The sequence below is a fragment of the Carya illinoinensis genome, chromosome 1 (assembly GCF_018687715.1).
Source record: "Carya illinoinensis cultivar Pawnee chromosome 1, C.illinoinensisPawnee_v1, whole genome shotgun sequence".
Taxonomy (NCBI): domain Eukaryota; kingdom Viridiplantae; phylum Streptophyta; class Magnoliopsida; order Fagales; family Juglandaceae; genus Carya; species Carya illinoinensis.
In genome coordinates, this window is record NC_056752.1 from 9,470,158 (window position 1) to 9,484,001 (window position 13,844).

Below are 13,844 nucleotides of genomic sequence, written 5' to 3' on the forward strand. Positions count from 1 at the left end.
ATATGTAATCCAAGGGATACTTATAAAATGTATGGATCTTCTATTGATATATGCTTACCAATGTTTTCAACTTAAAACCACCTAACGGGGCGGGTGACATGATAGCAGAATATCCATATCTTCAAAATGGAGATAATGTATTTGACCCATTCCTTAATATATAAAATAAAAAATTAAAAATAAGAAAAAAAAATTTATAATATTTATTATTTATTTAATAGTATTCAAAATATTTATTATTTTCAAATTAAAGCTTCGTTTGGATCCTTGAATGAACTCAATTGGATTTTATTTTAGATTTATTCTAATATCCAAACACAATTTTCTAATCACGAAATATTATTTAACTCAAAATTTCTTTATATGTAAAATTTATAATTTGTACTCAATACTTTTTTACATGTGAGATTCATAATTTTTGTTAACTTATATAAATATATTTTAATATTTAAATACATTTTATATGAATTCTATAAAACTTATTTTTATTATTATTTATAAAAACTTTAATTTATTTCAACTGAGCGTAATATCTAAACAGGACCTGAAATCTTGATCGGACGTGATGATCCGACATGATCCGTCATCAATGGTTTGAGAAATCGTTTTCAATTCCTTTAAAAAAGAAAAAAAAAAACAAAAATCGTTTTCAAATGTCAAATACTACAAATGAAGGGCCATTGGCTAAAATGATCCCGCCGCAAATACCTATTGAATTAATGAGCGCAGCCAAAAGTTAAAACCGTATCTGATGTTACAAATATGTGATCTATTTCATGTAATTAAATTTTTGTTTTTTATTTACTAAAAATATCTTAAAAAACTAATAATTTGCCGTTTTTATCCCCACTTAATAATATTTAAGTTATAACGTATATACCTTGTCAATTAAAATTTGACTGTTAATATAAAAAAGTAATATAAAATAATTTTAATTATTATATTTTAAGGGGAAATTATTAATTATCTCCACTTTAGCGGTGCCTAACTTCACCTCATTTCATATTTAATGCTAAAAAAATAAATACTTAATTTTTTCCCACATGAAACTTTATATCTCCAATTAGCGTGAAAGATAGATAAGAAATCATATAAGATTTTCATTAGAAGGGTGTGAGTGTATTAACATTTTTAATAACTTTTCTCCAACCTTGAAAACTTAGATATTTTTATAATTTTTTGTCCCCTAATTACTATATATAAAAATGATATATATAATTATAAAATGTACAGTCTTCACCTAAAAAAATAAATATATCTAAAATTTACATAAAAAAATTATTATTTTAATAATTTTCTCATTTTTCTTCGAATAGAATATACTGGAGCTACATAATCTAGAAATTTAGAACTGTATATGACATTATTTTATTTAAAATCATGTAACTATTTTTATATTGAATTAGGGAAGACAAACTCGTGATCAATCGTAAAAGGGAGAATATTTATGGCTGGATTCCGATCTAATTAGCACATGGTTCAGACATTAAATAATTAAGTAAAAGACAGCTTTTCATAGATTTTTTTATAATTATTTTTCCATATATTCCGAATATAAACATCTTTTGATCCGTTCTGAAGAAATTCTTATGTCTCAAAACTTTATAATAAAAAGATAAAGATTAGAATAATTTTCATATAAGCTAAAATAATCACATTTTAAACAATTTTTGTCTAAATAATTTTTTATTCCATCTTCCCACTTTCAACAAATACAATACAATAATATATCATTAGTTTTTCTTTTTATGTCATAAAGATCGTGTTGTCTGAGCATAGGGGGGATAAAATTCTCGTATCTCCAGCCTTAAAAAAAAAAAAATGGAAACCTTAAGGGACAAGTTGTGGAGATGTTACAGAAACTGTGGACTCGTGAAAAGGCACGCGCGCTTGACTCGTGCAGAGAGTCTTTGCGTTCTAACCCAATACGTACATTCACATTATCTTGTGAAACATATGGCGTGCCCACAGAACAGTACAAACGAGCAGAGACAAATAATCCACACGCAATGCTCAAGAGCTTAACATTTACTCCCATTTTTATCCTTCTATTTTCTCGCCTCCATTCCATTATAGACCTGTTTTACTCGTTTTCTAGGAGACTCTCTCTCTCCTTTTTGGAACCATCCCAGAGCCAATCCCGGGCTTTCCATCTCTTTTCCTTCTTCTCCTTCGTTTATTAGTTTCTCAAAGTCTCTGTCTCTGAGCTCACCATCACAGGTTCTTTGTTTTTGTTTTATTCCTCGGCTCCTGATCTCAAGTTCTCTGTTGCTCTGAAACAAGGTGCGTCGGATCTTCTTCTTCTTTCTCAGTTTTGATTATTGTGGTTTTTTGTTTTTGTATTTGGGTTTAATCAGCTGTAAATGATTTTGTCTGCGCGAGGGTGTTCTTGTGTGATGGTGTATGAGGTATTTGAAGCTAAAGCCTAAATGGTTCTTTGACCCAGTGGGAAAATTTCTGAAATTTTGTTTTTGGGGATAACTATTTTTGCACAAGTTTGCTTTGAAGTCTGGCTTTTAAGTATTTCCCGAAACTTTTTAGAGTAACTGGGTGGAAAACAGTCTGTTTTATCTCTTTGTCCTGGAAAAAAGTTTATTTTTCCAAAAAATTATTTTCTCTAGTTTTCTAGAAATTTTTGGAGGATCGGATTAATTACAGAGACTCGGATTTTTTTTTCTGTTTTTTGTTTTTGTTTTTATGTTCTGTCCCGATTAAAAATATGTTAATTTCTTTTTGAAGATTCCGTATATCATGCCCTCTTTTACGGTCAATGGCCACTGAAATGGCTCGGGAATTTTCTGGTGTGATTCTTATTTCAAAAAGTCGAGGACTTTACGCTATTTGTTCCTTCTCTCTTTTCTTTACGTTTATCTGTTCTACGCTAATTCTTAGTTTCATTAGAAAGCAAAAAAGCGATGTAGCTTTTCTATAAGAATCTGCTGCTGAAAAGATACATCAATTTTCTTTCCCTCTTTATCTTTTGTTTCGAAGCCAATGAAAATTTAGGGTTATTATCGCAATTTTATTGATTCTTCTTACTTTTCGTAGGAGTTTCATGATATATCTATTATTGTTTTGCTTACTGAGATATATGAGATAATTAGAAAAATACATGGTGTCTGATTTTTAATAAAAGATTAAAATTTGATGACCGGAACCTTATTTCAATTAAACCAATTAACGCGGTCTGTGGTGCATAATTAGTAATAGAAGTAAATATCTTTGTCAAGGAGCCACGACTTACTATTATCTTTGTAGGAGTTATTATCTTTACTTTAAGTTCGATGCACTGTGTCATGGGTTGATAATTGGGTAATCAATCAAAAGAGAATGCATGTAGATTGATTAGATAATTGACTTTAGTGTTTTCCATCAGCCTAGGTTTTTGGCGTAAATGGTAATTTATCATGATATTAATCTTTCTATCTTCTTTCTATACAAGTTTGAAAGTGCTATGCGTCTGATCCTGTTCACTAAGAGGAAATGTGGACCCATTTTCTTTAATGGAGCGGGGGGAGGGGATATTTTAGATTGATTTAATGATTAAATTTACTTTTTCTCATCAGCTTATGTATTTTAGATAAGTATTAGTTTATCAAAGGGGCTTGAGATAGTTTTGGAAGACCTAATGGCTTATGTCTAAACTAAAAATATGCTTGTTGGCTCTAGATTGTTAAGAGGAATGACAGACAGGATTAACCTGTTGACTCCAGATTGTTAAGAATGGAACCAATTTAGTAGAGTTGGATTACATGTTGATGTTTGCTGTGATTATAAATCTCTCCAAACTGATATTGGATTCTCTCTCTCTCTCTATTAAACTAAGTGTCTCACGCATTCTTGCTTCGTGTTAGGTAAGATTGAAATTGCAGGTTTTTGTAAGATATTGACTTGAATTTGGGCATACAGATGCAAAAGTACAGCGGACTAGATCCAATATAACTTGTTCTATTTTGCATTTTCTTTTTTGCGTGTTTCAACTTTCAATCGGTTCAAGTGTTTTAGTTTTTCAAGTCCATGTGTGAATTGTTTAATTATTCTTCTCTATTTTCTTGGTTAATATTTTTCAATGCTGACTATTTGTTCCTGCCTTTCAGGTGCCCTACTGACAAGTCCAGCGAGTGGCTTCTTATATAATTTTCACTTATCTCTTGCCAGTTCTAAACATACACATCATGAGTAATCTCAAACTAGGGGTTGAAGTTGTGAGTGCTCATGACCTTATGGCCAAAGATGGGCAGGGCTCATCTAATACTTTTGTGGAACTCCACTTTGATGGACAAAGATTCCGGACCGCTACTAAAGAGAAAGACCTGAATCCTGTTTGGAATGAACGCTTTTACTTCAATGTCTCTGACCCAAACATCCTATCTAACCTCACCCTTGATGCCTATATCTATAACCTTAATAAAGCCAACAACTCAAAATCCTTCCTTGGTAAGGTTCGTCTTACTGGGACATCATTTGTGCCATATTCTGATGCTGTTGTTTTGCACTACCCTCTTGAAAAACGTAGTTTTTTATCACGCGTAAAAGGGGAGCTTGGTCTGAAAGTCTTTGTCACTGATGATCCTTCTATAAAATCCTCAAACCCACTCCCTGCAATGGAATCCTCTCTGCATACAGGCTCAGATTCAATCCAAAGTCAAGAACCAGTAGAACACGTTCAAAAATTTCTCCCAAACCTATTCTCTAATGAAAAGTCCCGGGCAAGACACACATTCAACCACCTTCCTAACGCGAGTCCTGCACAACCACTTCAGCAGAACATTCCCTCGATGGTAACCCAGTCAACTGTAAACTATGGGATGCAAGAGATGAAATCTCAACCACAGGTCCCAAAAGTTTTTCAGATGTATTCGGGTTCATCATCACAATCAGCTGATTATACAGTTAGAGAGACGAGTCCTCACCTTGGAGGGGGACAGATTGTTCATGGTCGAGTAATTCGTGGAGACAGGCCAGTTAGCACATATGATCTCGTTGAGCAGATGCAGTACCTTTTTGTACGTGTTGTGAAAGCTCGTGATCTTCCTTCAAAAGATGTGACTGGTAGCCTTGACCCTTTTGTTGAAGTAAAAGTTGGGAACTTCAAAGGAATTACGAAGCACTTTGAGAAAAAACAAAACCCTGAGTGGAATGAGGTGTTTGCCTTTGCAAAGGACAATGTAGCGTCAAGTTTTCTGGAAGTTGTAGTAAAGGATAAGGATATGATAAAAGATGACTTTGTTGGGCTTCTGCGGTTTGATCTCCGCGAAGTGCCTACACGGGTTCCACCTGATAGTCCTTTGGCTCCAGAATGGTATAGGCTTGAAGACAAGAAAGGGGAGAAGACAAAAGGAGAGCTAATGCTTGCTGTCTGGAATGGCACACAAGCTGATGAGGCCTTTCCTGATGCTTGGCACTCGGATGCATATACTTCCAATGATAGCTCTTCAACTATCAGCTCACATACCCGCTCGAAAGTTTACCATTCACCCAGATTATGGTATGTTCGTGTTAATATAATTGAGGCACAAGACTTGGTCGTATCTGACAAGTCTCGTTTTCCAGATGCATATGTTAAGGTCCAGATTGGTAACCAGCTGTTAAAGACAAAATCAACTCAAGTGCGAAGTCTTAATGCAGTCTGGAGGGAGGAGTTCTTGCTTGTTGCTTCTGAGCCTTTTGAAGAACTTCTGGTCCTTTCAGTTGAAGATCGACTTGGTCCCACCAAAGAGGAGACAATTGGGAAGGTTGTTATACCTTTAAATATGGTTGAGAGGCGTGCTGATGATCGATTCATCCGAAGCCGGTGGTTCAACATTGAAAAGTCTGTGTCAGCTGCCATGGATGGGGATCATGCAAAGAAAGAAAAGTTCTCTAGTAAATTACATCTCAGTGTATGTCTCGATGGAGGTTACCATGTGCTTGATGAGCCTACTCACTACAGTAGTGACCTCCGTCCCACAGCAAAGCAGCTCTGGAAGCCTTCAATTGGTGTCTTGGAACTCGGCATTCTGAATGCTGATGGGCTCCACCCGATTAAAACAAGGGAAGAGAAAGGTACAGCAGACACGTATTGCGTAGCAAAGTATGGTCACAAATGGGTTCGAACTCGAACAATAATGAACAGCTTGAGTCCAAAGTATAATGAACAGTACACTTGGGAGGTTTACGATCCAGCTACGGTTATTACAGTTGGGGTTTTCGATGACAGCCACATTGGTGGTTCAAATGATCACAAAGACTCAAAAGTCGGCAAAGTTCGTATTCGAATTTCTACTCTTGAGACTGGCCGAGTTTACACCCACTCTTATCCATTGCTAGTCCTGCATCCTTCTGGTGTCAAAAAAATGGGTGAATTACATCTGGCAATACGGTTCTCGTGCACGTCACTGATGAACATGATGATGATATACTCTCGACCTGTTCTGCCGAAGATGCACTACATAAGGCCCCTGAGTGTGATGCAGCAGGACTGGTTGCGTCACCAGGCTGTAAGCATAGTGGCAGCAAGGCTTGGTCGAGCAGAACCCCCACTTAGGAGGGAGGTAGTTGAGTACATGTCTGATGCACACTCTCATCTTTGGAGCATGCGGCGTAGCAAGGCAAACTTTTTCAGGGTGATGTCGGTTTTCTCAGGATTACTGGCAGTTGGAAAGTGGTTCGGGGATGTATGCATGTGGAAGAACCCAATAACAGCAGTACTGGTACATGTTCTCTTTGTCATGCTCGTGTGTTTTCCGGAGCTGATTCTACCAACAGTTTTTCTGTACTTGGTCGTGATAGGATTTTGGAATTTGAGGTTCCGTCCAAAAGATCCTCCTCATATGAATACAAAAATCTCTTATGCGGATTCAGCTCATCCTGATGAGCTTGATGAAGAATTCGATCCATTTCCATCACAACGGGGTCCGGACATAGTTCGAGCAAGATATGATCGGTTAAGGATTGTGGCCGGGAAAATTCAGAATGTTGTGGGGGACATGGCTTCCCAACTAGAGCGAGTCCAGGCACTCCTAAGCTGGCGGGATACTCGTGCCACCATTATATTTGTGCTCTTTTGTTTTGTGTCTGCCATTGTATTGTATGTGACACCTTTCCAGGTGATAGTTCTTCTGGCCGGGTTTTACATCATGAGACACCCCAGGTTTCGGCGAAGGACCCCAGCAGCACCACTTAATTTCTTCCGCAGGCTGCCAGCCAGGACAGATATCATGCTGTAGACTCGATTTTGTGTCAAAACATTCTCCTTTCAGCGCGTAAGGGTTTTGGATGTGTTTTGCAGGGATTGTAAATGTTTTGTCCATCTCTAGTTTCTGTTGCTTATGTTTTCCTGTCATGTAAGTTGATACAAATGAATCGAAGCTTATGATATCCATTGTAGTTTTGTATAAATTGCTGTTTATTTGTGAGTTTGAATAACTTCTTGGCCTGAATGTCTTTTTAGATTAATTCCTAAAGGTTTTATTTCTTGGTCTTGGGGTATCACTCTTTTTAAGGTTTAAGGTTGAACACTTTATGGTGCAAACAATCTTTTGGGAGTCACCCTTAATGAAAAATCAGCAGTTTAACCAGTTTTGTGTAGGGAAATTTTTGAACATACACGAGATTGAGGTTTACTCTACAGGAATGGATCTAAAGAGCCCTACCTTGGAGAGCTCCCTTACATAAAAAATAAAAAAAATAAAAATCCTAGAGGTAGGCCCAAGTTGTTAGGGCGTTGGTTTTGGAGTATGCTTAAGTATTAAGCTTATAATTTTTGGGCGCAAACAATTTCTATGAATCATGTTTTCATTGTTTTGTAAATTGATAATTCAGTCGATCCATGTGATATAGGTGCATTTCTTGGGTCTGCCATGTTGCGTTGTCTCCATATTTTCTCGAAAACCGAAAAAAACTCTTTCTTATATTCTATTCTTCTTTCGGCAAACGGGCGTTAGTTGTCGTGCCGCTAGCCTGGGGACCTTGACTGGAACTCTGTAAATTTCAGGCACATGGTGGCAATACTATGATGGCTTCTCCAATATAAAATAGCTGAATATTTAGCGGATATGGGGTAAAATGTCTGAATGAGAGGATTAACTTGGTTCTTATTCAATGAAGCCACCCTTTTGTTTTTGGCTATTGAGTGGGATCACATCTCCAGGACGTGCACCATGGTGTATAGCACGGATTTTGCTAGAAAAAATGACATTGCGGATTGTCATTCACTCGTTGTAACAAGTACTTGAGCACTAATGTCGTGTAATCTAGTTGGGTTGGTGACATGGTGTAACTCGACTAGTACCATAAAAATGTTCCAAAACTGATGAGTTAGTCCAGCAACGGTTTCAGGGGTGATGCATAAATACGTAGATCTTCCACTTATGTTTGTGTTTAATCCACGTAATAAGAACTCTGAAGCGCACCTCGTCGCTTCGTTGATCTCTTTAATTCTCAAGTATCAGTTTGGCTTTATCTTCACCAGAGATATAGTCGATATGATTCTATTGTTACATTCGCAAACTCAAAAGATCATAAACTAGTTCTAATATTAGACCCCTAATCAGACATATTTGATGATTTAAACATAGAATACCACCAGATTCATGCCAATTAGACAATCTCTACAATTCAAGTCCTGAAGTTCTGAATCATTTTGTTATTATAACTCAATGGTGTACAGAATTTACAGCACTCAAAGGAAGATATCCGCGATTGCTCTTTCTGAATGCCATCTGAAGCACAAATGCCACTACTGACATCGACCGCTGTAGGTTGGAGAGTAGAAAGAGCTTCACAGACGTTCTCAGGGCTGATCCCTCCAGCCAGGAGCCAAGCATGTTTGGTTTTAATCATTGATAGCTTAAACCGGGCCCATGGTTTTAATCATTGATAGCTTAAACCGGGCCCAATTGAAACCTTTACCACTTCAGGCATTTGTCACAATCAAGCATACCAAAACAGGTTTATGTTATATTTTTGCACAGTAAGATTTTAAGCATTTGCCCATTTTAACTTGCTGAGACCCTGCCTTGAAAATGGAGCCTCTTATGGAGCCATGGATGAACTCTAGGCATGGGGGATCAAGTTCGTCCTGGAAAAAATAAGCCATATTCGTATCTTCTTAACCAGACGGATCGCTGGCTTATTACATGCTTACCCTTTGTGTTTTCGGGTAATAAAATTGTTTTTTGGTCTTACTAGTTATCTATCCCCCACGGTAGCCATATTGTTGTATTGCTATGCTGATCCAAATCATTTCTTCTAATAGCTAAGTAAAAACTTTTTTTAGTTGTTATGTGACAAGATGTCTCCAAGTTTGCATTATCACATCAGGGAAGCAAAGTGTAATTATTTTGCATTTCATGCTCTGTATGCTGGAATGCATTTGATCTAGGGTGTCTTATGTTTGCAGAGTTAACTATTGGAAGCCACTTTCAGCTGCAAATTGTGAGCTTGCACTGGAGACAAATCACTGATGCTATTTTATTTTTTGCATTGTAGAATCATACAATGGGATTGAAAATGCACCAACATCTATCCTCATTCATTCACACTGTTTGCTTGATTGTGTGCACAAGATGAGTATTTGTTGGTATGAATGACTTTACGAATGTTGAATCTATGTTTATTTCTCCACTGTACTTGCAGAAATAAAAGGGCAAATACTACACTTTTCAAGAATCAGGTCATCTACGCAGAATAAATTTACTTGCAAGTTTTCCCAGTCAGAAAAAGTCTCCTTCAGTCTTGAGGAACATGAAAAGACTAGGCCTCTGGTTAAAATGTGCGGGATTACATCAGCTAAAGACGCTGCAATGGCAACAGAAGCTGGTGCTGATTTTATTGGGATGATTATTTGGCCCAATTCAAAACATTCTGTTTCACTATCGGAAGTGAAGGAAATTTCGAAAGTTGCAAGGGAATATGGGGCAGAGCCTGTTGGAGTATTTGTGGATGATGACGCAGACACCATATTAAGAGCTTCTGATGCATCGAACCTTGAACTTTTGCAGGTACATATTTGCCTAATCCTCATCACCTTGCATAGAGTACAACGAGATAGTTAGTATGGCATTGATTTGAGGTGATGCAGCTTCATGGAAATGGTTCTCGAGAGGCTTTTCCGGTTATATTGCAAGAGAAGCGACTAATATATGTTCTTCATGCAAATGAAGATGGAAACCTTCTACCAAATTTCTGATGAAGAATGCTCTCTAGTTGATTGGATTCTTGTGGATAGTGCAAAGGGTGGCAGGTACAAAATATTTTCTCTTCAGCTGGTTTGATTATTATGTCTCATATGTTTGATTGTGCATTAATAGATGGGCGCTGGTTATCATCTTGTGGCATGGGTGTAGACAACAAATCACATCACGCAACCATTTTCTCCATAAATCATGCTTTTTGATACTATTCTGTAACTGACCAAAAGATATACATGTTTTGAGAACTGGCTACTTTGAATAAAATTGGGACACCTTTTGCATAGATGGTATGCAGTCCTCAAAGTTAAACCTAAATAGAAATAAAAGGTTTTCTGGGTGTATAATCATAAATCTTCTTCTTAAATCGAATAATTTAAACCAAATCTGATATTCTTTTAAGGAGTGTATTATGGGGACATTGATGAACAAATTGTTTGGGCGTAAAAGCTAAGAAATGCAATCCAAGTGGCAACATAAGGAGAAAGAACCCCCTCTTGGGAAATGCAACACTGAGAATGACTCAGAATGTTGTGTTGAAGACAAGATATACACAACTTATTTCGAGTGCTCACCATCAGTAGTTTGCCACACAAAAGCCTTTCTCACCCTCAACAGCTTTGAGGAGGGAGGAGATGGCGGTGGCCCATCAGAATGTGACGACCAGTCCACTCTAATGACAAACCTGTGGTGGCGAGCGCTATCGACTGGATGGTTCAACGAAAAGAAGAGATGCCATAAAAATATCACCATTAGAGCCAATGGGCGGACTGTGGTAGCTGTGGTGGTAGATGAGTGTGATTCAACTATAGGGTGTGATGCAGACCATGATTATCAGCCTTCTATATCCGAACAACATTCTTGATATGCCATTAGGGCATTGTGGGAAGCCTTGGGTGTACTTCATGATGATTGGGGTGGACTAGACATTACAAGGTTTTAAGCTTAATTACTTCCATACGGATTGCCTTTAAAATAAAACTTGCAAGTCCTCTTGATGTTATATATTGTAGTTGCTTTTTATCATCGGCCATACTTGTAGAATCTTGTAGTATTTGAAAAATTATATTTGCAAGCTAGTATGGAGTACACGTCCTATATAATATTGCACCCATGGTTTTTGCGAGAAAAGATATGTGGGTTTAGTTGTTTCGTCAATAGAACAAAGACATAAGAAAATCAACAGCCTTTTGAGAAAACTGGATTACTTCCATGTGAGTATGGTGCACATCATGACAAACAAGAAACCGATAAAGAAGAGAGTAGGGACCTATATATTTTGGGGTTATTCATAGAAAATTTTAGCAGGCTCCACCGTCATGGCGAGACTGGAAAAATAGTTTTTAGCATAGTTTTTATTGTATCTTTCGTGGAAAATTACCCATAGCAAATGTCACTCGCTTCGTGGCCTGTTGTACATCCCAACTCCAAGATCCCCATGAGCACTTAATACAACATAATAGATATATTTGATGCAAAACTTTTAGGGTGCTGAATACAAACAGGGTTTTAATTTCTTAGGTATTCGGAGTTTAAAAAAAAAAAAACAAACTTCTTAGGCATTCGGTTCATGAAGTACTAGCAAGTTGCAAATTAAAAATCGTAAATGGAATACCATATACTCCGGAATAACGCAGAAATTCTAGCAAAAAAAACATGACTATGTATTCATAGTAATATCATACGCGTACAAACTACAAATCAAAGTAAACCTCCACACAGGTGTAGTATATCTTAAATACAATGGAAACTAAGCATCAGACCAATAAATGTCTAATTTACCCCAATCACTTTTTGGCACTCCCAGAGCCTTCCAAATAGCTTTAGAGGCATCAACAATGTTGTTAGAACATGGAGGTTGGTAATCATGATCGGCATCACAACCCGTAGTGGAATCACACTCATCAACTACCTTGGCCTTGACGCTCCTTCCATTGCCATAGATGGTAATATAATTCGAACATCTCTGCTTATTATTGAACCAGCCTGTTGACAGTGCTACCACAGGAGTGTCATCAGGGTGATACTTGTTGTCGCATTCTGATGGTCCACCACCATCCCCACCTTTCTGAAAGCTATTGATGGTTAGTTTCGCCTTTGTATGGCTAGACACTGGGGGTGAACACTTATAAATAGTGTAAGGCTTGCTTTGCACACAACAATCAGAGTCGTTCATTTGGTTACACTGTCCTGGTGGAGGCTTTTTCCCCCGTATTATACCACTAGGCTTGCAAGTCTGAGCTTCAACTCTAAACCACTTTGTGAGAAGAAGAAAGAAGAAGGCAAAGCTTGTAAAACAAATTTGATTCTTCATCTTTTTTCCTCTTTTACTTTGGTTATGTTTGGTGTGAAGAAGTTGTAGTGGCTGTGTCCTATTTATAGAGATAACTGCTCCAACTAGATATTTTTAATGTCACAGTGGGACATGTGTGTAGTCATTATCTTTTGAGGAAATATAGTAGTTTTTCTTTGAAAGGTGATTTGGTATTTACATGCATCTTGGAAAAGAACAAAACTCGACTCAACGATTCAAATTAAATATAAAACCATATTATAATAAAGCTATACGTGTTGATTACGTACGTAACCATATACGAAGCCCTACTTTTGTATCTTTTAGCCAGCATCTAACATCTCAATCTTATGGCCGGGCAGTCAATCAGCCTTGAGATGCAGATCCAGCAATGCGCGCTTTAGATGTCACAGTTTGATCCAAACAGAACTGCTTGACTTGCAACATTTTATTTCATAAACTTGACAGGTTTTTGAGGACTTTTGATGCTTGTTTGTTAAGATTGTTGCTCCCAATATTTGTTCCTCGGCAAGTTCTTCTTATTTTCAAGCTTGATTGTAGTTTAATGCTTGCTGTTATTGAAGCCAATTTCACTAACTTTTTTTTTTTTTTAAACTTTAAAATCCTAAGATGATGTTCTCTTAAATCACTCCCCCTAACTCCAACGCTGCACGTACCATCTAGCTCCAGAAAACTCATGCACCGACACAACCCCTTCTTCAATTCCAGCACAATACAACCCCTTTCTTTTCCCTACACGTCCCCCTCTCTACTTACACTCTCTATCAAAATAGCCAATTAAATTACTCCAGCTAATTCCCTTCAACCGACTCACCCCTTTCAAAAACAGCACCGACCCTCCTGCAAACTCCTTGCACGCACCGACTCTTTCACTCACCCAATCAAAACTCTCTCTCTCGCCTGCACCATTCTCTTCTCACCCTCTCTCCATCTCAATGTCTCTCCACTTCCCACGTCGCTACCTCAATGACCGACTCTAATCCAGCTCCAGAAAATTCTCCCAGCATCTCTCAACTCCCCACGTACCCCTGCACTTTCAGCAACATCAAACTAATTCCAGCCGACTCCCTTCAACTCCAGCAAATCCCAATGACCGACTCACTCCTTTCATTCTTTGAAAACCACCGACACCTCTCTCAACTCCAACTTCTGACCGACTCTCAACTCTCCACATACTCTATGTCCCTCTCTGGAAAATTAATCCCAGCCACTGCCTCTTTCTGTTTGGATGAAAAATGCCTCTCACCGACACTCTCTTCCCCAATTAATCCAATTCCTGCAAAAGAATACAGAAAAATTAATCCAACCGACACTCCTTCTGCAAGACCACCGTCTCTCCTGACTATAGACTTCCACGT

General features: G+C 37.6%; 2 protein-coding genes and 2 pseudogenes across 2 annotated transcripts; 3 read left to right on the forward strand and 1 right to left on the reverse strand.

The window, feature by feature from the left end:
- Positions 1-2,031: 2,031 nt before the first annotated feature.
- Positions 2,032-7,407, forward strand: LOC122309780 (FT-interacting protein 3-like). The gene is made up of 2 exons (XM_043123435.1): positions 2,032-2,283; positions 4,098-7,407. Exon 2 carries the CDS (start codon positions 4,176-4,178, stop codon positions 7,206-7,208), a length of 3,033 nt encoding a protein of 1,010 aa, XP_042979369.1. The 5' UTR covers positions 2,032-2,283; positions 4,098-4,175; the 3' UTR covers positions 7,209-7,407.
- Positions 7,408-7,551: 144 nt separating this feature from the next.
- Positions 7,552-10,658, forward strand: LOC122309789 (annotated as a pseudogene).
- Positions 10,610-11,115, forward strand: LOC122309801 (annotated as a pseudogene).
- Positions 11,116-11,812: 697 nt separating this feature from the next.
- LOC122309796 (kiwellin-1-like) lies at positions 11,813-12,533 on the reverse strand. Its single transcript, XM_043123453.1, has one exon. The coding sequence runs from the start codon at positions 12,484-12,486 to the stop codon at positions 11,923-11,925; it is 564 nt and encodes a 187-aa protein (XP_042979387.1). The 5' UTR covers positions 12,487-12,533; the 3' UTR covers positions 11,813-11,922.
- Positions 12,534-13,844: the final 1,311 nt, after the last annotated feature.

What these genes read in the sequence shown, in the direction of transcription:
- LOC122309780 (XM_043123435.1), top strand. Translation starts at nt 4,176, where the DNA reads ATGAGTAATCTCAAACTAGGGGTTGAAGTTGTGAGTGCTCATGACCTT.
- LOC122309796 (XM_043123453.1), bottom strand. Translation starts at nt 12,486, where the DNA reads ATGAAGAATCAAATTTGTTTTACAAGCTTTGCCTTCTTCTTTCTTCTT.